The sequence below is a fragment of the Ailuropoda melanoleuca genome, chromosome 5, assembly GCF_002007445.2.
Source record: "Ailuropoda melanoleuca isolate Jingjing chromosome 5, ASM200744v2, whole genome shotgun sequence".
NCBI lineage: Eukaryota > Metazoa > Chordata > Mammalia > Carnivora > Ursidae > Ailuropoda > Ailuropoda melanoleuca.
Genome location: NC_048222.1, coordinates 41,249,628 through 41,273,420, shown reverse-complemented (window position 1 = coordinate 41,273,420; position 23,793 = coordinate 41,249,628). Strand labels below are relative to the sequence as shown.

The 23,793-nt window shown below is 51.8% G+C and overlaps 2 protein-coding genes and 1 long non-coding RNA gene across 6 annotated transcripts in view; 1 reads left to right on the top strand and 2 right to left on the bottom strand.

Moving 5' to 3' along the window:
- MAP2K1 (mitogen-activated protein kinase kinase 1) overlaps window positions 1–18,155 on the top strand; it is a 76,461-nt gene extending 58,306 nt beyond the window's left edge. The window contains exons 6-11 of the mRNA XM_011218489.2: window positions 9,950–10,074; window positions 12,139–12,340; window positions 13,618–13,682; window positions 16,166–16,227; window positions 16,603–16,648; window positions 17,117–18,155. Of these exons, the coding sequence (XP_011216791.1) occupies window positions 9,950–10,074; window positions 12,139–12,340; window positions 13,618–13,682; window positions 16,166–16,227; window positions 16,603–16,648; window positions 17,117–17,230 (614 nt within the window). The 3' untranslated portion in view covers window positions 17,231–18,155. The remainder of the gene's footprint in view (window positions 1–9,949; window positions 10,075–12,138; window positions 12,341–13,617; window positions 13,683–16,165; window positions 16,228–16,602; window positions 16,649–17,116) is intronic.
- On the bottom strand, window positions 12,588–14,054 carry LOC117802347. The gene is made up of 2 exons (XR_004625568.1): window positions 13,753–14,054; window positions 12,588–13,219 (listed from the first exon to the last, which is right to left on the bottom strand). It is a non-coding gene; the product is annotated as an uncharacterized LOC117802347 (long non-coding RNA).
- Window positions 15,623–23,250, bottom strand: SNAPC5 (small nuclear RNA activating complex polypeptide 5). Of its 4 annotated transcripts, XR_004625567.1 has the most exons (5): window positions 23,109–23,250; window positions 21,791–21,880; window positions 20,660–20,785; window positions 20,138–20,566; window positions 15,623–17,333 (listed from the first exon to the last, which is right to left on the bottom strand). XR_004625567.1 is itself a non-coding variant. In XM_019794159.2 (4 exons), the coding sequence occupies exons 1-3, from the start codon at window positions 23,196–23,198 to the stop codon at window positions 20,666–20,668; spliced, it is 303 nt and encodes a 100-aa protein (XP_019649718.2). In that variant the 5' UTR covers window positions 23,199–23,250; the 3' UTR covers window positions 15,623–17,333; window positions 20,660–20,665. The 4 variants fall into 4 exon arrangements, 3 of the variants coding, with proteins under 3 accessions (XP_019649718.2, XP_034516682.1, XP_034516683.1); XM_019794159.2 differs by lacking the exon at window positions 20,138–20,566 and having other exon boundaries at window positions 20,660–20,788; XM_034660791.1 differs by lacking the exon at window positions 20,138–20,566.
- Window positions 23,251–23,793: the final 543 nt, after the last annotated feature.

The following is a 23,793-nucleotide window of genomic DNA, read 5'->3' as shown; positions in this document are numbered from 1 at the left end:
GAATTTACAGGAAAAACCGATTCCTTTGAACTCTGTCTAGACTGCTCCACCTTACAGATGGAGAGAAAGAAACAGAGAGTGGCTAATTAGTAGCTAGAATCCAGCATGCTGGTGTCTTGGTGAGAAATGTGAGTCACGTTCTCTCTAGAATTATCTCAGCCGCTAGACCCACAGCGATGGATTATGGCTCCAGATGAGTGTTTCTTAGCTCTAAAAGTGAGGCAGACGGGCCGTTGGCGGAGGGTGAGTGCTTCCTCCGTCCCCTAGGGAAGCACGGTGGAGGGGGTGTGACGTGCGCTGAGCTCTGCAGCGCAGGGAGATGTGACGCAGGTGGCCGTGTCAGGGGAAGGAATCCCAGGTAGAGGGGGACACAGGAATCGTGGCGCACTGGCAGAAAACACAGGAAATAGTGAGTCGTTCGGGTTGCGTAGGTTCCTGCCGGCGAGGGGCCGGAGTCCGGTGAGGAACGCTTGAAGCACTCGAGGGGGGTCTTTCCCAGTCCTGCTCAGCAGCTGGACATGATCATAGACCGTGGGGAACAAGGGAGGACTCCTAACAGGGAAGGAAGGGGAGAAGAGGGCCCTGGTGCTGTGGCTAAGATGAGCCGGAGGGGGAGAGCAGTCAGTTAGGAGGCCGTGGCTGTGGCCCAGTGAGAGAGAAAGTGGGTCCGAGTCAGGCAAGTAGCTCAGTGTGGGGGGAGGGGAGCAGGTGGGAGAGAGGTGGTCAGGGTTTATTCCGGGAAGCCGCTGGGGAGCAAGGGCAGGTGCTGGTGTGTTCAGGTGGGGAGGGGAAGGGAGTTACAAGGCTTGCTCCGTGACTCTTCCCAAGCTGGCTGTGGTGCAGGGGAGCGTGAGGCCAAACCTCGGGCCTGGTCCCTTTAGGAAAGGCCTGTTGGCCCAGGCTGAGGTAATCCTGGGAGAGCTGTGTCCTGTTCCTTCTCACGTCACAGAGCCTCATTTCTAAGGGAAACCCGAGGCTGGGACTGCCGCTCTCCTAAGTTACAGGTAACTTCCTGAGGAGGACCATGGACCCAGGAGAGCGTGTCTGATTCAGCAGTCTGGTGACCAAGCAAGAGCAGATGTCATTAACCGTCATCCAAGATGGAGCCCAGCTTAGGATGCCCAGCACCGCAGAGTGACCGCGTTAGCCTAGTGGCACATCTCAGCATGAGGCGGGCAACCAGCATTAATAGCACCAAATTAATGAGAAATTTGGAAACAGCACATTTCCAAGTTTATCACTGGAGATAAGTGTCTTCTGCCAGTGAAGTGTGTGTGGTGCTGTCATTGGATGGTAGTGGCAGGCACTGAGTCTCTCTTTCTCCCTCATCCTGGCTGCCCACAGAACCTTACAGAAAGTTCCCTCCAGCTCGGTCATCGGCTCCCTGAGTGATCCTGCCAGCGTCATCATCTCTGAGCCTCACCTTCCCCCTTCATGTAGGGCTAATCTCTCCCTTCTCCATCTCCTGGAACTATCCTCAGGAGCAGATGAAACCCTGGGAGCACTTATGTAACATTTGCCTCTATGCTGTGGTGTTTAAAAGTCCTTTGAACATCAATGCTGGGCTCCTAAGGAGCTTCTAGTCCTGACTTGGAGCTTGTGAGTGGTAGAGCCAGGATTCAAACCAGCTGTGCCAAACTCCAAAGTTGGAGGTGCTGTTTCCACACCACACTATGTGCCCACTTAATAATGTAATTTTTGACACCAGTTCATAAGGACCAGTGAATAGTAGGATTCTTGCTGGTTAGTGAACACTAATTAGCTCAAACAGTAATGGAACCAAACCCCAGAGAGGATGAGAATGCAGCTGTCCTGAGGGATCATGGTGTCCAGGGCCTCAAATGTCATTAGCTGTTATATATGTGTAAAAGATGCCCTAAGCACTCTCTTTGGTTTCTCTTCCGATGTTGACTTTATTCTGTCCTTTTGGCTGACTACTGTGTGGGAAGCATTGTCTCTGGCTTTTGTCTATCAGGGAAGGAAGAGCCCCTCGCCTTCTGTGATAAAATCCTGAGGAAGGACCTATTGGCCTGCTATGGGTCATGTGCCTGGACCTGCTGGGATCACCTTGGTGGGGGATGGGGGCAGTGAGTGACCTGCCCTGTGTCAGGGCCCGGGGTCAGTGTTTTCTGTGATGGCCACGTGGAGCCGTTTGCTGGAGAGAAGGAAGAACACTTCTCCCAAAGAAGAGTGTGTGGTGTCGGGGGGGCTCTGGTCAGGAGACTCCACAAAGACCGTCCCGTCCATCTGTCTCACATTTGTCCTTAAATCAGCAAACACACTCTGCTAAGTGCCTTTTTATAGGGGCCTGTCCCAAGTTGAGCTAGCAATGATGAGTGGCCTTTTGACCTTTCCAGACTTCTCTGGAGCATGATGCGGACTTGTGACCTAGGCACAAATGGTCATGTGTTACTTTGGTGCAGTCTGGGCCACCATAAATACAGTGATGTTACTAGAAATTCTCTCTCACTTAGCATTTAAAAATGAGCAGCTCTCTAGCTCTCTCTACCTTTCCTTTTTCCAGTGTCTTTTCTCCCCCTCTCCTGCTGCTGAGCAAACCTAGCTTTCAGCAGGTCAGAACAGGTTTTTTTTAGCTAATTTCCCTTTCTCGAATTGTGGATGAGAAGTATCCAAGTTAGTCAGCATTGTTTTCCTGCCCGCAGGTGGGTGATTGGCTTTGTGATAGACCACGGATCTTATGTCCTCTGAATTAGGCTGCAGCCTGCAAAGGGAAATGTGTGCTTGGAGGCAGTTTCTTTCTTTCTGTTGTTTTAAAAAGATTTTCTGTATTTATTTATTAGAGCACGAGCCGGTTGAGGGGCAGAGGGAGAAGCAGGCTCCCCACTGAGCAGGGAGCCTGATGTGAGGCTCGATTCTGGGACGCCAGGATCATGACCTGAGCCGAAAGCAGACGCTTAGCCGACTGAGCCACCCAGGAGCCTGGAGTCAGTTTCTTTTAATGGAAAAGTTACTTTGGGATCTTTGGCAAGGGACCTCTGTCTCCTTAAGCCTTGATTTCTGTATCTGTAAAATGGGGCTGCTCTGTCAAATATTATTAGGGGGTCATTGAAAATGAGAGACCAAGAACCAGGACCCATAAGCTTTTCCCATGACTGCTCCTTTTTCTTTTCCTTTTGCTGTCTCTTCCCCACCCCCACCTCTCTTGAGTGTAACCCCTATACCTTTTGCTGTGGCTTTTGTGACATCCTGTTTTAAAAATGTTGACCATTTCTTAGAATGGCATGTACTAATGAAAACCAAATTCTGAAAAAGAGAAATGGATTCTGAATGTTCCCAGTATTGTCTCATTTAATTGTTAGCATTTGCGTGCCTTTCGGGTTAGGAGACGAACATTGAATTTGCAGAAAGGGGTGCATAAAGGTAGAAGATGAAAGCATTTCGTAGCTAAGGAATCTCGAGAGGGAAGAAGAGAAATTCAATTGCACTTGGACTTGGTGGCCTTGGTTGTAAGAAGTGGAGCGAGAAAAGTAGCTGCTTGTCAGGACCTGGCCCGCGTGCTCCGAAAGTTCCCTGGTTGAACTCCGTTGTTAGGCAGCAGGAGGTGGGAAGCGGCCTCTGGTTCCGGTTCAGCAAGTTTCCTCTTGCGGGACAGTGCGCTGGAGCGGAGAAGGACATGCTCACTCACCCGGAGCAGAGAAGCCTTCTCCCTCACAACCCGACATCAGGGATTGGTCTATCCCGAGTCCGATCCTGTTCCCAGATAAAGCTTGTTACGTCTATAATGTGAGTGACCCTCTTCCCCAACCTCAGCCTTAAAAATACCGAGAGGTGATTGACTTGTAACACTGTGCTGGTTTCGGGTGTACGGCATGCTGATCTGATGGGCTTATCTGTTGGGAAATGATCACCACAGTAAGTTGAGCTAATATTCATCGCATGTGATTACATTTATTTTTCTTGTGATGAAAACTTTTAAGATGTCCTGGCAGGGGTGCCTGGCTGGCTCAGTCATGCAAGTCCTGATCCTGGGGTTGTGAGTTTGAGCCCCAGGTTGGGTGGAGAATAGTTCTTTAAAAAAAAAAAAAAAGATGTAGTCTCTTAGCAGCTTTCAAATGTACGATCCAGTATGATCAACTACAGTCACCATATTGTACGTTACATCCCAGGAATATTGACCTTATAACTGGACGTTTGTACCTTCTGACCACGATCACCGGCACCTGAATACCGGCCTTTCTGAAACTCTGGAGTACCGCTCACCATCTGCCCTGTCATCTAGGCTCTGAGGATCACGAGCCTGAGCGCTGCTGTGGCCTCTGCCGTTAGCTCCGTGCGTCATCTTGGCGGACGCGCCCCTGACTCTGGGCCTCAGTGTTTGTCATCTGTACACGGGGGTGGATGGTGCTTGCTTCTCGCCGTTGCTGAGGTCAAGGAGGACTGTGCATTTAAAAGGCATAGGAGGTCCTCGATGAACCAGAGCCGGTTGTGGTGTCTCCCCATGCCCATCCCCCCACCCTAGCCTTGCAGCTGCATCCCTTCTCCTTGGCTGGGGGAAGGCCGCGAGCGGGGAAGCTGTGCTCCTGGGGAAGGTTGGGTGGGAGAAGGAGGTTACAGTGCGTGGCTAATGGAAGGGTTTGGGTTTTTCTCTGAATGTTAATTATCTTTGCTATTTAATTGGCTCCCTGAGGTCACGGCTGAGGTAACTGGAGGTGGCTCTGTGGAGACCATTATTTGACATACCCAGGTCGGCCACCTTTCCCTTCTGTTTCTTCACCTTTAAAGAAGGGTTAAGAGGGATCTACCAGGGTTGCTAAAAAGAGGTCATTTGAGGCCTAAAGTTACCATTTAAAAATCTCATTTGCCTTTGTTTCTTTAACCTTTCACTCACTTTTGGATTTAGCCTTTGTCACACACGAGCCAGAGTCTGGCTTCCAGGTGTCACCTAGCTTGCTTCTCTGGGGCCCTCATTTCTTTTCTCCTCCTTCTGTTTCCCTATGCCGCGCATTCCCTCCCCTGCTCCCCTTCCCCTCTCTTCTTCATGCCCCATCTCCTTCCATCTTGCACCCCTGCCCCCACCCCCATAGGGAATGCAACTTCCTGTGATATTCTTCTCTGTCAAACAAAATGAGGTTACTGGAATATAGTACCCTTTGGGGGGCTGACGCTCACCTTGCTTCATCTGCCTGCGAAGGACCTTGCCCCCTAGTCAGGCTGACGTTGAGCCTGGCTGGTTGGAAGCATTCAGAGTGTCAGTCCACCCCTCTCCCTTTGCCCTTACCATTATACTCACATGCACACGTTCTTGTCACTTTTCATGTTCTGTCTCCCCTTGTTGATGATGGCCTTGAGGACATGGACAGGAACTGGGTCCTTTTTACTTGTCGCTCAGTTGTGTTTATAGAGTAAAAAAAATGATCCACCGAATTACTTAATCCAAACCCTTTGTTTTACAGGGGTAGAGAATGCCCAGAAATTAAGTTAAAATCATGTGCTTTTGGGGGAAGAATCAGAAGGCTTTGCACAGTGGTTATTTCTGGGGCAGAAAAAAGGAGAGAAGAAAATGCTTCATCCACTTAGTTTTTTTATAAAACCTCTTTGTTTGTTTTTGGAGAAGGAGGGCTTACCCGTCCTCATTGTTGCAGGGGCTGAGCAGGGTTGGGGCCACAAACCTTCGCCTCTCAAAAGTTCCCTGGGGAAGCTTGTCAGCCTGGGGACCCCGTGGATGCTGGATGCTTCCTTCACAATGCAGCCTAGCCCACCAGGTTCTGGGGCTCCTCCCAGCCTCGCCCTCTTGATATTGGGGGGTTGAGAAAGGGAACCCAAGGCCTGGAAGAGGCCTCGGGAAGTAGAGGGGGCCTGGGCCTGTGATTTGAACAGTGGCTGAGGTTGCAGCCGGGAAAGCTGTGGGAGGGAGCCCGATGAAACCAGCCTCCCAGGGCTCCAGGGAAGGGGACCCAGAAGAATTGCACCTGCAAGTTGAGGTGAGGGTGAGTGGGAAAGGCGCATGTTTCACATGCAGGGGCCAGCACAGTTAGCGGGGCAGCCTGAGCTCGGGGAGGTGGCCCCGGGGGGCCTGGTCGCAGCAGGAAGCTGGAGAGGTGAGGTGGGAGCAGTGGCAGGCTTGGAAAGGCAGGCCGAGAGGCAGGCGCTGTCCCGCCTGAGGAGGAAGACAGCACAGGACAGAGGACGGAGGGCAGGGACTGTGGAGAGCAAAGGTGGGATGCCGACAGGCAGAGAAAGCAGTCTGTGTGGACTTGTTTGACATGGACCTCTTCTGCCCCCGAAGAGCCTTGACTGGCCTGGGGCCGCGGGGGGGAAGCACGCCCCGGCCCGGTGGCTCAGCGTCTTGCTCCGGAGTTGAGTGATCTAGAGGCCCTGGTCTGCAAGCAGCTTCTTGTCCGCCCTTCTGGGTCACCGAGTGGGGCCGTGTGCGGTGCGTGTGGCTCCCCGGGTGTGCCCGCCCCCCCCCCCCCCCCCCNCCCGGTCTCTGCAGACTCCCAGGCAGTGTTGTTCCCCGGAGGTGGGGGAGGCCGGAGCTGACAGCCAGGGATGGAGGAAAGTGGTGTTACATAAGTTTGGAGAAAAAGAGGCTTGCTTGCCATGTGAATGGAAATCGGATCCAAGCAGTGACAGAGGCCGGGCGGCCCCTCCCGTGCAGCGACTGCAGCCTGCAGACCGGCCTTGGAGCCGGCAGAGGAAGGAGCACCGGGTGCGGGGCGCCTGGGTGGCTCAGTCGGTTAAGCGTCTGCCTGCCTTCACTCCAGTCGTGGTCCCGGGGTCCTGGGATCCGGCTCCGTGCTCGGCGAGGAGCCTGCTTCTCCCTCTCCCTCTGCTGCTCCCCCTGCTTGTGCTCTCTGTCTCTCTCAAATAAATAAATAAAATCTTAAAAAAAGAGAGAGAGAGAGAAAATGAAAACCTGGGTGGGAGTGGAGGGGGTGGGGGCTGCTCTCTGTCGCGGAGGGAGGAAGCAAGGGTCTGGTGCTATGAACAGCTCATCGTGGGGGGCGGCCTGTGAAAGGATCCTTTGTCGCTGTGTGCCATGTGCTGTGTAAATGCCCACCCCGCACCAGGTTGGTCCTGGGCACCATCGGGTGAGGTCACAAGCGCCAGGACTGCTACCACCGCATCAGGGAGAGACGGGCCAGCGCTAGGGCAGCAGAGGGACGGGCTCAAGGCTGCAGGTGGCAGGGTGGGGATGTGAACACAAGTCTCTTAGGCGGGGCTGCTCTTTTGTTTGAAAATTGGGCCTAACCTGCCTTGGGCACATTCGGGGGTGAGGGAGCCCCCGGCTTGGTGGTCCAGGCGCAGGGGAGAAGGGCCGGAGCCTTCGGTGGCATGTGGGAAAAGCAGTTGGTGTTGGAGTGGTCGGTGTGTGCTCTCCCCACGGCGCCTCCCGAGAGCAGCATCTCACAGCCAGCTGTCACCAGCTCTGGCCTGCCGCCTGCTGTGCCGGCTGCATCCTGAACACTAACCTCTGGGCTGGGCGTCTGTCCTCTGTTTGAGGAGGGCCACGGTCCTGTGTGGATGGGGACCAGTCGCTCCTCAGCCGGAAGCGTTTGTCGGAGCCTGTCCTAATTCTTGGTGTGGGGAAGAAACTGAAGACAAGTCAGTCCCCGACGACCTGAAGTTGACTATCTCCCCGTGTGTTCCTGAAGTGAGTCCACAGGAGGCTGCACGGCCGGAAGTGGCTGAGGGGAGCAGAGTTGGGTCATGTGGGAGGGAGGTGGGCGGGAAGAGGACAGGCCTAGGTATCAGAGAAGGTCTGACTTCTAGTTTCAGCTGCACCCGTTTTTTGCTGTGTGACCTGGGACAAGTTCCTAGCCCGTTCTGGACCTGAGACTGAAGGGGAGGAACCAGATTCCCTCTAAGGTTACTTCTGATGTCTGCATTATAGAAGTCTGTATGTAGGAGACACAGGGAGGGCGCGAGGTCTCGTGTCTGGTGCCATGATGAGGGCTGGGTCTTGGGGAGACCACACCAGTGGCTCTGAGTGCTTGTGTGTGTACACGGTGAGTTCAGAGCCGTTCCTTCACAAGGGTTTTGGAGCCCTAGTGTGTGCCCGTTCCCGTCCTGGCTCCAGGCTTACAGTGGGGAGGCTGAGCACCGTGTGTATGACTTGCCCCAGCCTCGGGAATGAGGGCTGAGGAGGGAGGGGCAAGGGAAAGATTTATTAGGATACAAGACAATGTTTGTTTTTTTTTTCCCTTTTTCCACTTTATCCTCGAAAAGATACTTACATAGACGTGTTAGAATCTATTTAAGGATAAATGCAAGGATATATCATTTTATCGTGCTTTGCAAATATTGCATTTTTTACAAATTGACGGTTTGCATCGGTCCTTTGTCAAGCAAGTCTGTACCATTTTTCCAACAGCATTTGCTCACTTCATGTCTCTGGGTCACATTTTGGTGACTCTTGAATTTTTCATTATCATATTTGTCATGGTCTGTGATCAGTGAATATGCCTTGCCGGAAGCTCAGGTAATAGTTAGCATTTTTTAGCAATAAAGTATTTTTAAATTCAGGTATGTACATCTTTTTTTTAGACATAATGCTGCTGTATACTTAATGGACTACCGTCTAGTGTAAGCATAACTTAAAGATATTTGAGAGAGAGAGTGAGTATGAGCAGAGGGGTGGGGAGCAGAAGGAAAGGGAGAAGCAGACTCCTTGCTGAGCAGGGATTTCCACCACCGCCCCCCCCCCGACGCAGGGCTCGATTCCAGGACTCTGTGATCATGACCTGAGCTGAAGTCAGCTGCTTAACCAACTGAGCCATCCAGGTGCCCCAACATAACTTTTATATGCACCAGGAAACCCCCCAAAATGCATTTGATTCTCTTTATTGTGATACTTTCTTACGGTGGTCTGGACCCGAACCTGCCAGATCTCCGAGGTGTGCCTGTAAACGCATTCATCTGAGAGTACTGAAAGGAAAAATAATAAAATGGGAATATGATTCTAGTCATTTTGGCTTATGGGGATTTGGTTTTTTCCTCTAATTCTCTAGATATTCTGTAATAGTGTCTCTCTTACTTCTGTCAAAGACTGCCTGTCTGGTTTTAAGTGGTTTGCCCCTGGGTATGGCCTGCTTATTTAGTGGGTCTCATTGCTGATGTCTGCCCGCAAAACCCTGGCCTGGGAACTTTTACCAAGTCCCAGCCTCATTTCCCCACCTGTAAATTAGAACAACTTGACCCTGCTTTGCTCACTTTACAGGGGAAATGGGGAAGAAAAACATTTGGAAGTTCACCTCCCTCTGCAAAGGGAAGGGCCAGTGACCTGCTAGTGATGGGGGCAGCCGGGTGGCAAGTGGGGAGGGTCTGAGTGCAGGGAAAGGGTCGGGGCTGGTTCTGGGGGCACTACAGCGCCTGGGCTCTTCTGGACTGACAGCCGGCTGCCACTCAGGAGGCTGCTTGGGAAATGACTTCCGAGAAAGTCCATCATGGGGCAGCTCCCAGCCTCTGCCACACATACTCAGAAAACCCACATGCTCTGTGCTTGGTATCACAGTCAAGAATCGAAGTTCGTGCCCCCATCCCATCTCTTACTCTTTGGTCTGTAGCCTCAGCAAGCATATGGGTGTTATTGTGTTTTTCTTCTTCCCTTATGATCCAACCATAGATACTCGGTCTTGCCAGTAAGGGTGACTGAAGCAACAGAGTTTGAAATCTTGATTATTTATGGTAACTGACCACCTCCTGTAGGTCATGTGTTCAAGTCTCAAAGAGTGGAAATCCACCGACTTTCTGTCCTGCTTGTACCACAGGTTGGCATTTCCTCTCCTGACTATCCTTTCTTGAACCCTGAACAAGGGGGAATAAGGGACCTTGGTGTCCAGTGTTTGCAAGCCCGGGGCTGGCTGTGTGATGGCTCCAGGTCCTTGGACTCACAGTCAGGGCCGGTCTGTCTGGATGGTGTTGACCCTTCCCCTGCCCCAGTCCACCTGTATCAGCTCCCGCGTTTTCTGTGTCCTCTCCCCTGCAGATGTCAAGCCTTCCAACGTCCTCGTGAACTCCCGTGGGGAGATCAAGCTCTGTGACTTTGGGGTCAGTGGACAGCTCATCGACTCCATGGCCAACTCCTTCGTGGGCACAAGGTCCTACATGTCGGTATGAGCAGCGGGTTCCATTGCTCATGCATCTTGCCTGGTGGGTGGCTTCCCCCGTGGAGCCAGAACCTGAGCTGGGTGATGGGGGTGGAGGAGAAAGAAATGAGGGAGGAGGCATCATCGTCCCGCCCTGAGAAGGTGGCAGCATCAGCATGTTCTCCTCTCACCCCCACGCCGTGAGCTTCGCGGGGGCAGGCCATGGGCGGCGGTGGGGGGCGGTTGTCTCAGTTGTCCCTCGGGGCCTGGCATGTGGTAGGTGCCCGGGGAGTGCTTGGTGAGTAGGCTGATGTTTGGTTGACCGAATGGGTGGGTGAATGGCTGGTGTGCTCCAGAGAAGGATTCAGAGAGGGGGAAATGGGACTCTGGGTGAGTGCCGGTGTAGAGGGGCGTTAGGGTGAGTGGGGACCTCCATGGAGGTGGCAGTGAGCGCAGGCACGGATCAATCCGAGGGGGAGACGCAGAGGCTGGGGCATCCCAGCTCCCAGGGTATTTTCCGCGTTCTCCTCCACATCCTTGAGTGATCGCATTTGATCTCTGTGGTTGCCGCGGGAAGTGCGGGTGATCGCTCGCTCCCGTTCTAGAGATGAGGAAAGCCGGATGCAGAGCCTAGATTGAAAGCCAGGTCTCCTTGCCAATTAGTCCCCTTTGCTCAGCACGTCCTCACCTGCCTCTTGGGTCCAATTCGACAGCTTCTTCCGGCCTCCATGTGTGGAAGTTCATGCCCACATCCTCCTTCCTTCTTGCCCGCCCCCTGCCCCCACCTGGACAGCCACTGTCAGCGTGACTCGCCCAGTGCCGGCCCACATTTCCACCCCCTCCACTCCTGTGGCACACAGTCCTTAAGAAACATGAAACCGGTGGGCCCTTCAGCTTCTTCCCTAAGTGTCTGAGAGCCGAGCAGCTAGCATTCTGGGCCACTCACCTGCCCACTGCAAAGTTCAAAATCAATCAACAGGCCCTGGGACCTATTGATCCAGGGTAAGTGGTTTGGGTTTTTGTGGTTATGTGGTCAGTTCCAAAATAGTCCAGTGTAGGAGTCAGTGAAAAATCCTATGGGAGATATTAATGATGTCCAAAAAAAACCGTACAGTGGTCAGAATGAAGATTTTTTTTTGGTAGAGTTCTTGAAATACGTGTGCTATTTCGGTTAACGCTGGGTAAAAATAATGCTTTGTACTGTGTACTTTTTCCCTGACTCTTCCTGCCAGTAACACCCGTATTCGTGTAGCATTCTGCAACATCTAACGTACATTTCCATTTGGCGTGACCTCCTCAGTGACCCCCGTAAGGAGGGCAGCTGTTCTGTTACGTCCGTGTTGTCGTCATCATCACCCTCATCAGCCTCACTTCATAGATGAGGAAACTGAGGCCCAGGATTATGTAGTTTACAAGTCGCAGAACTGGGACTTGAACTCAGGTCTCCTGACCCTGGATCCTTTGCCTTTTCTACTGTTCCATGTTGTCCAAGGACAGTCAGTGAGTCCGTGGGGGATGCTGGTCTTAGAGCTCACCTTTCCCGACTCTCAAGGCCGGTGTTCTTTGTACCCACTGCACACTTCATTCATGACCCATGTTCCAGAAGCCGCGTGTTTCAGACCCAGATGACAGGGTGAGCCTCGCAGGCTGGGCTTTGAACCAGCTTCCCTGCACGTGCAAGGCAGTGATGAAGCTCGGCAAAGCAGGCGGTGGGGGGGGGGCAAAGCCGGAGCCATGGTTGAAGCGGCAGCTGCGGTGCAGGCAGGCTGGGGGCTGTTGGTTGAGGGCAGTGAGGAGGCGTGGGTCAGGGCCACAGGAGCCAGCTAGGATTTGGTGAACACAGTAGTTGGAGGCAGGTCAGAAACCAAATTAAAGCAGTTAGTGGAGGTTCCAAAGAAGATAAAATGCATCAGCAGATCCAGGGCCAGGGCCAAGCAGGGCAGCCCACTCCCTGCCGTGCAAACAAGCCTCAAAGGGGCAGGCAGTCCGGAGGCCTCCCTGGAGCCTCCATGGGGACTTGCCTCTCCCTCTGCTGCGTGGGCCCGGATTCGCTCACAGGTGATCAGAACTGCGTCTGTCTCTCCTGCAGCCAGAAAGACTCCAGGGGACTCATTACTCGGTGCAGTCGGACATCTGGAGCATGGGGCTCTCTCTGGTTGAGATGGCGGTGGGGAGGTATCCCATCCCTCCTCCAGATGCCAAGGAGCTGGAGCTGATGTTTGGGTGCCAAGTGGAGGGAGATGCGGCTGAGACACCACCCAGACCAAGGACCCCCGGAAGGCCCCTCAGCTGTGAGTGGCCTGTGCTTGGACTGGGGGCAGGGGAGCGGGGTCCCTTACTCTTGTGGGTTTCTGGAGGGCTGATTCTCTGAACATTGCCTCAAGACTGCCTGCCTGTCTCTGGATGCCAGGCTGGGGCCAGAGCGAGAAGCAGAGCAGGGGTCCCAGGTGGGTGTCACCTTACTGTTACTGCCAGCATCTTCTCACCCTTTGTCGAGTGCTGGCTGTGTTCCTGGCGCGGCATCTGGTACTTTGTATGCAGTATCTGATTTTTAAAAATCATGACATCTTTTTTTTTTTTAGGTAGTTTTTTGTTTTTTTTTTTGTGAGGTGAAATTCCCACAACATAAGATGCACTTTAAAGTGTACATTTCAGTGGATTTTAGTATATTCTTCCATGTTGTGTAACCATCACCACTGTGTAATTCCAGAACATGTCCATCACCCTAAAAGAAGCCTCACCTCCATGAGCAATCACTCCCATCTCCTCCCACCCCCAGCCCCTGGCAACTGCTAATCTTTGTGTCTCCATGGATTGCCGAATATTATCTGATTTGAATAGCGGTCTAGATACGAGGAAACATGTCAGGACTGCACACCGTAAGTGGCCAAGTCTGAGTCCTAGGTGCCGAGCGCTGTGCAGCACAGCCTGCCTCTCTGATCATGCATACTGAGCCGTAAACCTGGTACTTGGAGGAAGATCCTGGCCCAGCCACCGTCTTCTGATGTACTTCCTGCCGGGACGTTTGTGACCAGGAGGACCTGGTGTCTGTCCCTGGGAGGCCCTCCTGGGAGAGGGCATGTATGAAGGGAGACACAGCAGAGGGATAGTGGATGGTAGTGGGTCACTGGAGGGACTGTGGCTGTGGTCCCTGAGGCTGCCCTGGGACTCTGGAAAATAAAAGGAAGAAACCCAAGCTCAGGGAGATTTAAAACCGAGTCCTTGATTTACTTCATTACTACCTCATTTACCCCTCTCAGTGTAAGGAAGAGAAGGGCAGACATGATGATTACCCATCTCCACTGTACCAAATTCAGTACTAAGCTGTCAGTGGGTTTGCCTGAGCTCGCAGGCCTTGGTGGCGGCAGAGCCCAAACTCCTACCCTGGCTGGCCAACTCTGTGGCCTTGGCTGGTCCCCTCTGTGGTCAGCCTGATCTGTGGCTCTCGTGTCTCTGCTATCATCCACAACCTTGTTCCGGTCCCCAGGACCCCTGCTCCAATCCCTAGCCTCACATTGGCCAATAACTTCCTGTCTCTCTGAGATGTGTTTTTTTTCCTCATCTGTAGCTTATGGAATGGATAGCCGACCTCCCATGGCAATTTTTGAGTTGTTGGATTACATAGTCAACGAGGTAAGTACTGCATGGCTTCTTTGACCTTGGTATGTGCTTCTATTAAGAAAAGTTAATTTGATTGGGATACCTGTGAGTTGGTTGCACAGTGGGGCTTTTGGGGCCCCGAGGGGATTCTTGTAGGGCGTCCTGCTGTTGGAATTGAGTGGTTGGCTGAGAGGCTCCAGGTGTCCCTTCCCCAGGGAACATCCTTGGGTAGCTTTGAGTTTCTCTCCCTTTCTCAGTCAGGAGCCTCCAGGGTGCCCATTCCATTCTTACTGCTTCATTCACCAGGCCTTTCTTGTGCGCTTACCGTGGGCTGCGTGCGCACTGCGGGGTCACGGTAGGGATGAGGTGGGGGCCACCAGTGGAAGAACAGAAGTCCCTAGTAGTGAAGATATGGAGGCAAGGCAAATACATACATGCCTGTAGGGTAGGGTTTTCCCTCGTGCCATTAAAAACCAGTAGATGTTTAAAAAAAAAAGTGTAGAAATAGTGTGGAAAATATTCACTATAGACATGTAAAAAACAGTACAAAGTACTATGTATACTGTGATTCTTTAAAAAATCTTTATAAAATATGTATGTGCACATGAAGACTGAAAGTACTATGAAACAGTGGTTCTCTCGGGGTGAAGAAGTTTCTTTTGGCTCATTGCTGCTGGCTGACTTTGATGCAAGGACACACATTATTTGTGCAACACATACACCGGTGTGTTTAAATGAAGAGGATCAAGGAGAGACCGACCAGTCTTCCAGTCTGGATCGAGCGGGTGGGAAGTGGCAGACTCCAGCAGTGCGGTGGCACAGAGGAGGGTGGGCCAGGGCTTCGGGACGGGATGTTCGGGGGCCGGGCTGGCACGGGTAGTGGGTGAGAAGGGACGGGCTCTGTGAGGTTGGGGATGCTGCTGGGGTACATGGTAAAAGGCATGGCCCCATGCTCTTCTTCCTCAAGAGACTGGCAGAGTAACTTTTCCTACTGCGCTCTAAAACCAGACCTGGTCCCCTTGTCCCTTACAAACTCAACAGGGACAATCCTGCTTCACCCCAGCAGTTAATACGTCACTGACCGGGGAGGTTAACTGACCTCTCCTTACCGTCCAGCTTTATGCTAAGCACCCTGGGACATGGAACAGAAGTTCAGGATGTGATCTCCGCTGCTTAAGGACTCAAGGAAGGCAGAGGGCCTTGCATCTGTGCTGGTCAGGACGGCCACCCTCTGCTGCTGGGGCCTGAGCTGGGTGGTGCTGGGGGTGGAGTGGGGAGGGAAATATGTCACGGGAGATGGCCTGGCTCAGTAAGCCGCTGCCGGTCCCCTGCTGTGCCCTGCTTGCCTCTGGGGGCCCAGCTGGCTTCGTTACCCTGCTTACAGGTGAGGAAGCTCAGGCTCCAGGTAGCGCAGGTCCTTCCCACCCAGTTCTCTTCCTTCTTTACCACCCACACTCCCAGGCCCCAGCCCCCCAGAACGCTGAGCTGTGTGGTGGCAGGTGCAGGCACCTTGCAGGCCCTGCTTTGCCCGGCCTCCATCCTACTCAGGACTAGCGTGGCCTCCGGAGACCAAGCTGTCCGTCTCCACCCTTGAACGTTCCCTTTATTCCCCTCAGCAGCAGCAACGGCCTCCAGGGTGGGCCTGAGGTCTAGGTTTTAGTCCCTCAGGACAGCTCGTCGCCCTGCTGTTCTGCTAAGGCCTTCGGGGTGAGAGGGAGAGGCAGACTTGGATCACCTGTTGATCTGGGCTACCCATCAGTGCAGTGACATCCGGGGCACGGTGTGGGAGCCCGTGCACGAGGAAGCTGCACTCAGCCCCAGCACAGGTCACGTGCAGGCGGAGCGCACGAGCCAGGTGTTCCAGGGCCCTGTCCCATGTAACCCTGCGTGACCGCCACTGCGTACCCTGGGGAAAGGAGAGCTGTTGACCTTGCCCGTGTCCTCGCGCTGGTGCCTGCACATGGCTGCATTCCTGGGGTGAGCGGCCCGACAGAAGACCCAGCCTTCTGTCACCTGTTTTATTAACCTTGCTCCACTTCTTCAGGGCTCAGACAAGGGTACATGTTTTATTACTATTTAGGTAGCTTGTGACATGCAAGGGCGCTGCGGGCGTGGGCTGTGCCTGGGGGTCTAAACAGCTCCCTAGCTGCTGCCGCTAGGAATTGCTGGGGAGGTGTCCTCGCTACACTCCAAGGCTTACAGTTGGAGTATCGGCGGGAAAGGGTCCCAGAGATCGTGCGGCCCTCCTCATCTCCGAGGACAAACTACGGTTCACAGAGAAACAGTCATTTGTTTAGTCACTAGACGAGTGAGTGGTAGAACACTAACTGGGCCCCAGTTCTAAGTGTGCTTTGTGAGACCAGTGGTTCCAGCTGGGCGACCCCGCAGGCAGCCCCTGCCTCCCTGTACCTAGAGAAGGGCAGCGCTGCCCAGAGGCCTGCAGGGGAGGGAGTTTGTGGGGACTATGGGTGGAGAAGGAAGCCAGGCCTTTCTTATGTCTTGACATGTATTTGCAGCCTCCTCCAAAACTGCCCAGTGGAGTTTTCAGTCTGGAATTTCAAGATTTTGTGAATAAATGGTAAGTCTGCTCCTTGCCCTCGGGAAGAGTACGCTGGTTTTGTCAGCCTCTCCACCCAGTTTTGAGGAGCAGAGCTCTGCCCTTTTCCTTGCACTTCCAGAGTGCCATGACTTCGGGTACTGGTCGGACTACAGCTGTGGGTAAAAGTTGCTGCTTTTGGCACCTGCTCTGCAGGGACTGGCATGTTGCTTTCTGGACTTCATTGATTTCGGCAAGCACTTGCTAAGCTGCGGGCGTGCCGGCGTGCTCGAACAGGAAGGTGGAGAATGCTCGGGCACTGCTCAGAACCTGCGGGCTGTGGGGAGGGCAGGCACATGGTCTAAGTGATTTGAGTGGGAACCAGTGCCCAGCAGTCTCTCTCATATTTTCTTTCAGCTTAATAAAAAACCCCGCAGAGAGAGCAGATCTGAAGCAACTCATGGTAAGTCCACTGATTTCCAATTTGTACACGTCCTGTGTATTCATTTCTTCTGTGAGTCACCCGCCCAGGACTCCCTGAGCCCATTCCCTGCTCCGCCTTGACCCCTGTGCTCCCACTGACCCTGGGGCTGCAGGATCCCACACGGCAGCCTCCTGCATCCACGCAGCAGTGTGAAGGCCGAGCCTTTGTTCCTCCTAGTGACGCCGTGAGGCACTGAGGGCAGAGCTCCCAGCCGCAGCCCCGGCGGAAGAGCGCAGGCTCAGGGCGGCCAGTGAGGAGCTGAGGCCTCACAGCTGGGGAAACAAGCAGAGTAGGCTTTTGTGGCGGCAGCTGGCCCTTTCCATGCGCCCCGACTGCTGCCCTGGGTCACGCTCCAGGAGCTCCTTCCAAGCGAAGCTCTGGACCCAGGATTCTTGACCTTTCCTTTTGGTTTTTAACACCGCTTACTCTCCGTTTCCCTGCATGCAGGTTCATGCCTTCATCAAGAGATCGGACGGGGAAGAAGTGGATTTTGCAGGTTGGCTCTGCTCCACCATCGGCCTTAACCAGCCCAGCACACCGACCCACGCAGCCGGCGTCTAAGTATGTGGGAAGCAGTGAAGTGCGAGTCCCCTGCCCAGTGGTGTGCCATGTCGCTTCCGGGCCCTCTTGCCCGTGCCTGTCTCTGTTCAGACGTGCATCTCACCTACGACAGAGGATGAAGAACACAGCATGTGCCAAAATTCTGTTTGTGTCATTTTTAATATTACTGTCTTTATTCTTCCTGTTCTCCCCCTAAGTGGATTGGCTTTGCGCTTGGGGCTATTTTTGTGTATGTCGATCACCACACGTGCAACGTTGAACTACAGTGAAACCTGGGTGACCGTGGGTAGTCATTCTTACTTACTGAAAATCGCACTGCTCTTCCCTCACCGTGACTGGCTAGCTGCCTGTATTTTTGGGATTCTCTGACACTTGGAGGTACTGCATTCTTGCCAGGCGCACCTTCTATTTGAGTAGGAAGGGGCCTTGGAAGATCCTTCACAGGCAGTGCATGTAACGCATGCTTTGCTGCTATGAAAAAGAACATCAGAAAGTATATATCATGTTATTTTATTATATTTTTGCTTTTGGTGTAGAATGAAGCAATTTCTATCAAAATCTAGCGAGAGCCCTTCACTGCCATGATAGCCGGGGCTTCACCAGTCTGTCTACTGTGATGATCTGTAGACTTCTGGTTGTATTTCTGTATTTATTTTTAAATATATTATGTGGGATATTTAGTGGTTTATGTCTCTTTAAGTTTGAATTAGTGTTTCTAAAATGGTGGTTACTCTGAATGTTACAAATGGATCAAGGCATTAAAATCTATGAGATTTATCTTTCCCCAAATCCAAGTACTGCTGTTATTGTAAACAAGTGTGTATAGTGCCTAAAAATTGTATGAAAATCCTTTTAACCATTTCAATCCAGATGTTTAACTAATCTAATCTCTTATTCTAATAAATATACTGTCAAGTTAAAAGGATGGAAAAAATACGTCTCCTTTTGTGGTAGGATTTTCATGGTCTCCGGTACACATACACAAGAAAGTCCAATGAGTTAGCCAAGCCTTATTGTGAGGGCACAGGCGGAGACAGGAAGGAGGCTGGAAGGCAGAAATGCCACACTGAGGACAAGCTCGGTGCTCTGGACTAATGGATCTTCCCATGATTCCAAGTTTTGGACTCTGTCCAACTCTTCTCTCCACTCGTGTGAATCTTCCAGCTACCTTTCCTGTGGACCTGTGACTAGATCCCATCTCTTCCTGCCATTTCTACCCAGGGAAAAAAAAGCCGAGGTGGGGTTGGGGCATCACCGGCGTGCTCCCAGGAGCACCTGACTGGTGTGGGAGCCCCCGCCCGGGACACCCAGTCCCGTGCTGCTTTGCTCAGCAGTCTCCCCTCTTTCACCAGTGACTTCTTTCCACTTTTCTGGAGAGGAGTGGACCTGGTGCTGGCTTTGTCCTGCCTGTGAGGTAGCAGGGAAGTCATAGAAAACAAAGCCACATCCCAGCTGACCACTGATGCCTTTTCTGACCGAGTGACTTTTGGATCTGCAGGGTACACCTCATGCCTGGTTGGCACCTCTTCCCTCATTTTCTTCGAGAGGGCAAGTTATAGAAAACCAAAAAAAACCACATCTTTAGAAACAAAAGGCCTATTTTGTTTTCAAACTAAAAACGGCGGCTGGGTAAACCTCCTGAGGAGGGCCTGTAATACAGCCAGGATTTCAGATCTCAAAAACCGCTGAGTGGTACATATACTGCTGCCTCAGCCAGTCTGTTTTTTCTTGCCAGGAGGCTAACCTACACTTCTCAACATCCGTTCAGATGGAGGTTTAAGACTCACACCCTGTGTCTTTTGCTAATGGAGAATATGAACCAAGAAGGTCTCACTAAAATGTGCAAACCACATCTTAGGAGGAAGGTGTAACCTAGAGTCTGATACCTGGATCTGAATGCTTTCATGTTCAGTGTCTTTTGAGGGGTGTTTTAAATTCTCTATTTACATCCAAAAGTGTGTTACATTTTGAGAGTCAAAAAGGTTTTTTCCTAGTAATTTTTACCAAGAACGGTCTTGTTCTCAAGAATGATGTTACCTGCCTCAGTCTTGTTTTGAGTTCCTTATGTCAAATCCCTTCTTAGACTTCCTCTTGCTGAGACAACAGCACAAGCTGGATTTTTACAGGATACCCCGTAAGCACCCCACGACCACCTGTGGAAAGTGCTGGGGCGGGTAGGAATACTGTCATCTTACCCACAGGGCTGAGAGGTGCAGAGAGTTAAGGCAAGCAACCAGTTAGTGGTAGAGCCAGACTTCAGAGCCAACTTTCCTAGCTCTCAAAAACCCATGCTCCTATTTTAAATAAAACCCCCAAGTGTATAGATCGATTGCTTTTCATTGCAAAAGCAACTTTCTCACTGTTTTCCAAGAAGCATGCTCATTTAAACTGCTATTCCCTTTTAAGAGTAGCTCAAAATAACTTTAATGAAATGTTGACGAATAAATACACTCGTTCTTTTCTGGAGCAGTTACAGAAGTTCGGCTCGAGGAGGTTGTGTTTTGTTTGGCTTTTCTGTTGCTAGGGTCGGGCAAATCACTTCTATAAAACTAAGCAACTACTTAACTGTATATTCACCGAAGAGGACAGTATGCAGAAGTGAATCTCAATTCTAAGTACCAAGTTTCAACAACCGTTCTTCTGTAACTCGTCATTACAAAACCCCAGCCTCCCAGGCATAGTGAGTTAATGGCACACTTCCTAAGTCCAGAAATGGGTTTTAAAGCATCCTGCTGTATTTTTTGCTCCAGGGGACGAACTGGTCGTTTTCTGTTACTATCTGGAGACCAGGAAGCTGCACGACAGCTCTTTATCTGCACCTTTTTTCTAAGCACGTTGTACCACAGCGCTGTCTCAACCTCCGCGTGAGCGCAGCCCAGCAAGCGCTCCGCAGTCCAGTATTCCTACCTGCTCCACCGAGAGGTGGCGGCGGCTTGTGCTCTCAAGTGGCCCGCTGTGCTCCTCACTTGTCATCTTTGTCTCCTGGACCGTGGCCTTGCTCTGCTCACAACGGTTCAATGGCATGTAAATAGCCTTTAATTGGTGTTCTTAAAAGAGGCATTGTTGACTGGAAAGGCTGGCCTGTAAACTCTGCCCTTTGTGCAAATGTCAGACTTTCTCAATAGCATTTTAGAGGAAATTTTCTGTCTTGAGTAAAATTACTAAATCTGACCAGAATACCATCACAGCACCACCCATATTGCCCAATGCTAAGAGCTGCATCTCTGCGTTTCCATAGGTCACAAATTTTTGTTAAAGTGCTCCGAAACTTGAGTTCTTGATGGCACCGTTTTCACAGCTACACATCCTGAAGATCTTGCTTCCTTCTACAGCAGGCTAGGGGCCCATGGAAAGAAAATATTTTTGAAGAGACGAAGTTCCTGAGATGTAGAAACTGAATTCCTGTAACTAAGCTTGGCTCCTCCTTACCCTGCTTCAGGGGTCTGATTCCTCCTCCTCCTCCTCCTCTTCCTCCTCCTCGGGCCCACGGCTCCTCATGCTCAACTCCAGTGCAGTCTGGTTGATTGATGCTTCATTGTCTACGTGCACCAACGTCTGCTTTAGGCAAGGACATTACGGATTAGTAGCAAAGACACTGGCCTCAAACCAAATTCTTAAATATGTTCTAAAATCAAATCTCAATTGCATCTTCATCCCCAATATTTATCATCAGGAGGTAAGGCCACTTCCTGTTTCTCCAATTTCTCCCCTGACCCCTTTACCCCCACCCTCCCATTGCCAAAATGGGAGGAGTGTAAATGCCCTAGATTTGACAGAACGTCACCTCATCTACAAACATGGTTCATACTAAGAATTACGCCGGCCTACATGTCCTACTTTCGAATGGTTTGAAATGGCTTAAATACATCTGGGAGAAGAAGTGCTCAAATACGGTATATTTAGAAGAATACTGTACTGTTTTACTTAAGGGCATTAGTAGGAGGAGATGTTGAGGATTGGAACTCACTTGTTAGCTCTATGCTTTGTAGCTGAAGCTACTCTGTTCTTAAATCCCAGGCTTGCTTACTCAGGAAGCGGTGGAAGTTCTGACAAATGCCTGCAAAGCTCTCCAACGCTCCCTGGGTTCACTGGAGTAACTACAGAGGTCAGACGACTAGAATGGTGCAGGCAATACAACAGCATCTGACTGATAAAGTGTGACCAGCTGGTAGAAAGGTGGCTGCTCCCTGTCTAAAACAGTGATTTTGAAATAGCCAGTTTATTAAACTAGAACATTCCTTTTTTTTTAAGATTTTATTTATTTGACAGAGAGACAGCCAGCGAGAGAGGGAACACAAGCAGTGGGAGTGGGAGAGGAAGAAGCAGGCTCCCAGCGGAGGATCCTGACGTGGGGCTCGATCCCAGGACTCTGGGATCACTCCCTGAGCCAAAGGCAGACGTCGTTACCTAGGTGCCCCTATACTAGAACATTCTTACAACCAATTCCCTGAATCCTCTGGGCTTGATAACGTAATTCACAAAAATTTTTGGCCTCCAGGAAGCATCAGAGCAGAATGCACTTTGCATTCTCTCCCTAGGCCCACATTTGATTCAACTTACATCATGTGACTGTTCAGGTGCAGGCTGAGAAGAGGGCATCTCATCTCCTCTCCTCGAACTAATCATTGATTGGAGGGCTAATTCCTCAACCTAGAAAAGAAGAGGTGAGGACACTTACTATTTCACTGGGCTACAGACACAGGTAAAATTTGCTGAGCATGCTGTCAAAGGCTGGCACCAAGAGGAGAAGGGAAAACAGTGTCACCTCTGTGCAGCTCTAGAGGGAAGGGTGGGGCTCTTAATCTTTACCCACATTTTAAGGAAGGGAGCCAAGAAAACCTCCAGCCCCTTTCCCCTGGGTGTACAGGTGTCTCAGCTGAGCCAAGATTTTCATTCCCATAGACACAGCAGATCTGGGTAGAAAAGCCAATTGTGCCCTTAAAGAAGCAAGGTGTCTTCTGATTCCACAGAGGGCCAATTCCCGAGACTACAGATTTCTACCCAGTAATGAGAAAGTGAAGGCAGGGAGAATGGAAAGTGGAAGTGTTTCCTGGAGCATAAAGGAACTGAGGCTTTAGAGGTCGTTGTCATCATCATACACGACACACCCACTGGGTACTCGTACAGGTACTGGTGATACAAGAACATAAGTGCAGGCCATTACAACCGTCCTCAGGAAAATATTTTGATATGTCATAGCTGTACAGTGCTTTTCAGTTTACAAAAGGTCTTCATAACCTGCATCTCAATCTCATTTGGACTTAAGGATCCTGAAAAAGAGTTTTAAGTCGCCCTTATCAGGATCATCTCACTGGGGCTAAAGAGGGTAGATTAGGGACAGGTGTGGGAAAGGGCCCTGGTGCACCTAAATCTCGTCCAGGCGGTGGAGTCCATAACAGCTGCCAGAAGAAAAGTTACTGGGAACTCTGCGACGACAAGTCTCTTTCCTCAGGGCCTCGCTTTCTTTCTTTGCACAACGGATCTACGAGTCTCTTCCGGCTTAACAACACTGGAGCTGTTTCAAGCGCCGAAAGAAGCTAGTAAATGGTGGCTAGCACGTGCTGTAGGAGCTAGGGAGGAAGGGGTCCGGGGCAGGGAGAGCCTAAGCCAGCCTTAGGGAGGTCGCACTTGCTCAGGGAGCGGAGTGCGGAGCACCTGCATTTACGGGTGTTGGCCGTGTGGCGGTGGCCTTGCCCCACGTACAGATCGCTGGTCCTCAGCCTAGACCTGCAGGTTCAAGATTCTGAGAGAAGAGGGCCCGCAATATCAAAAACGCTCCCCAGGTGCTTGTCTACCACCAGGTGGACGCCGCCGACGCCGAAGGTTCGCGGGGCGGCGGAGTGGAGGGGCGGCGGAGGCGGGAGGGAAGCGGGGTCACCTTGAGCCGGTTCAGCTGGTCGTGCAAGGCCGCCTTCAACCGCAGCAGCGTCTCCTCCTCCTTTCGCAGCTCCTGAAGCCGGCTCAGCATGGCGCCTCCTCCCACCTGCCGCCCGGCCGGGCGCTCGGTAATGACGTCACGAGCCCCGCGTTCCCGGAAACGGAGCCGCGGGCTGGGCGGGGCTGGCACCACGTGGGCCACGGCGCTTCCTGCCGGCGTCCGTACTCTCGCTGGCTCCTTCGCGGTGGCCCTGCTTTACGCTCCGCAGTTCCGGGTTTTTAACGAGAAAACCGCAGTCCAGTAATCATCAGGAATCTAAAGCACAGGGCGTGAAGCCATAAAGAACTTGGGAGACAAAAATGGTCAAGTACACAGTTTCAAACGGTTCTTTTGAGCAGTACTCCCAAGCATCGAACTTTAAATTTCAGTTTTTGCAACAAGTGGCTCTTAACTCCACAAAACCTGCAGACCCACGAGGGCAGAGACCCAACGCAGGAGCATCTAGCACAGAGGCGCACGAGCCCTGTTGATTTTTGCAGGCAAGAATTCCTGGTCACATCAAAGTGGTTCCCAAGCAGCTGTGCAAATTACAGCAGGAAAACAACGCAGTGCTAACAAATTCAATTGGGGCGTGGTGCCTTTAAATGCTAAGGGACAGAGATCTCCTCTCTGCAAATCAGAGGAT

What these genes read in the sequence shown, in the direction of transcription:
- SNAPC5 (XM_019794159.2), bottom strand. Translation starts at nt 23,198, where the DNA reads ATGCTGAGCCGGCTTCAGGAGCTGCGAAAGGAGGAGGAGACGCTGCTG. An exon ending in ACCAGCTGAACCGGCTCAAG is followed by an intron (nt 21,881 to 23,108) that starts GTGACCCCGCTT and finishes CTTCTTTTCTAG; the next exon opens with GTTGAGGAATTAGCCCTCCA. An exon ending in CACCTGAACAGTCACATGAT is followed by an intron (nt 20,789 to 21,790) that starts GTAAGTTGAATC and finishes CCTTGCCTAAAG; the next exon opens with CAGACGTTGGTGCACGTAGA.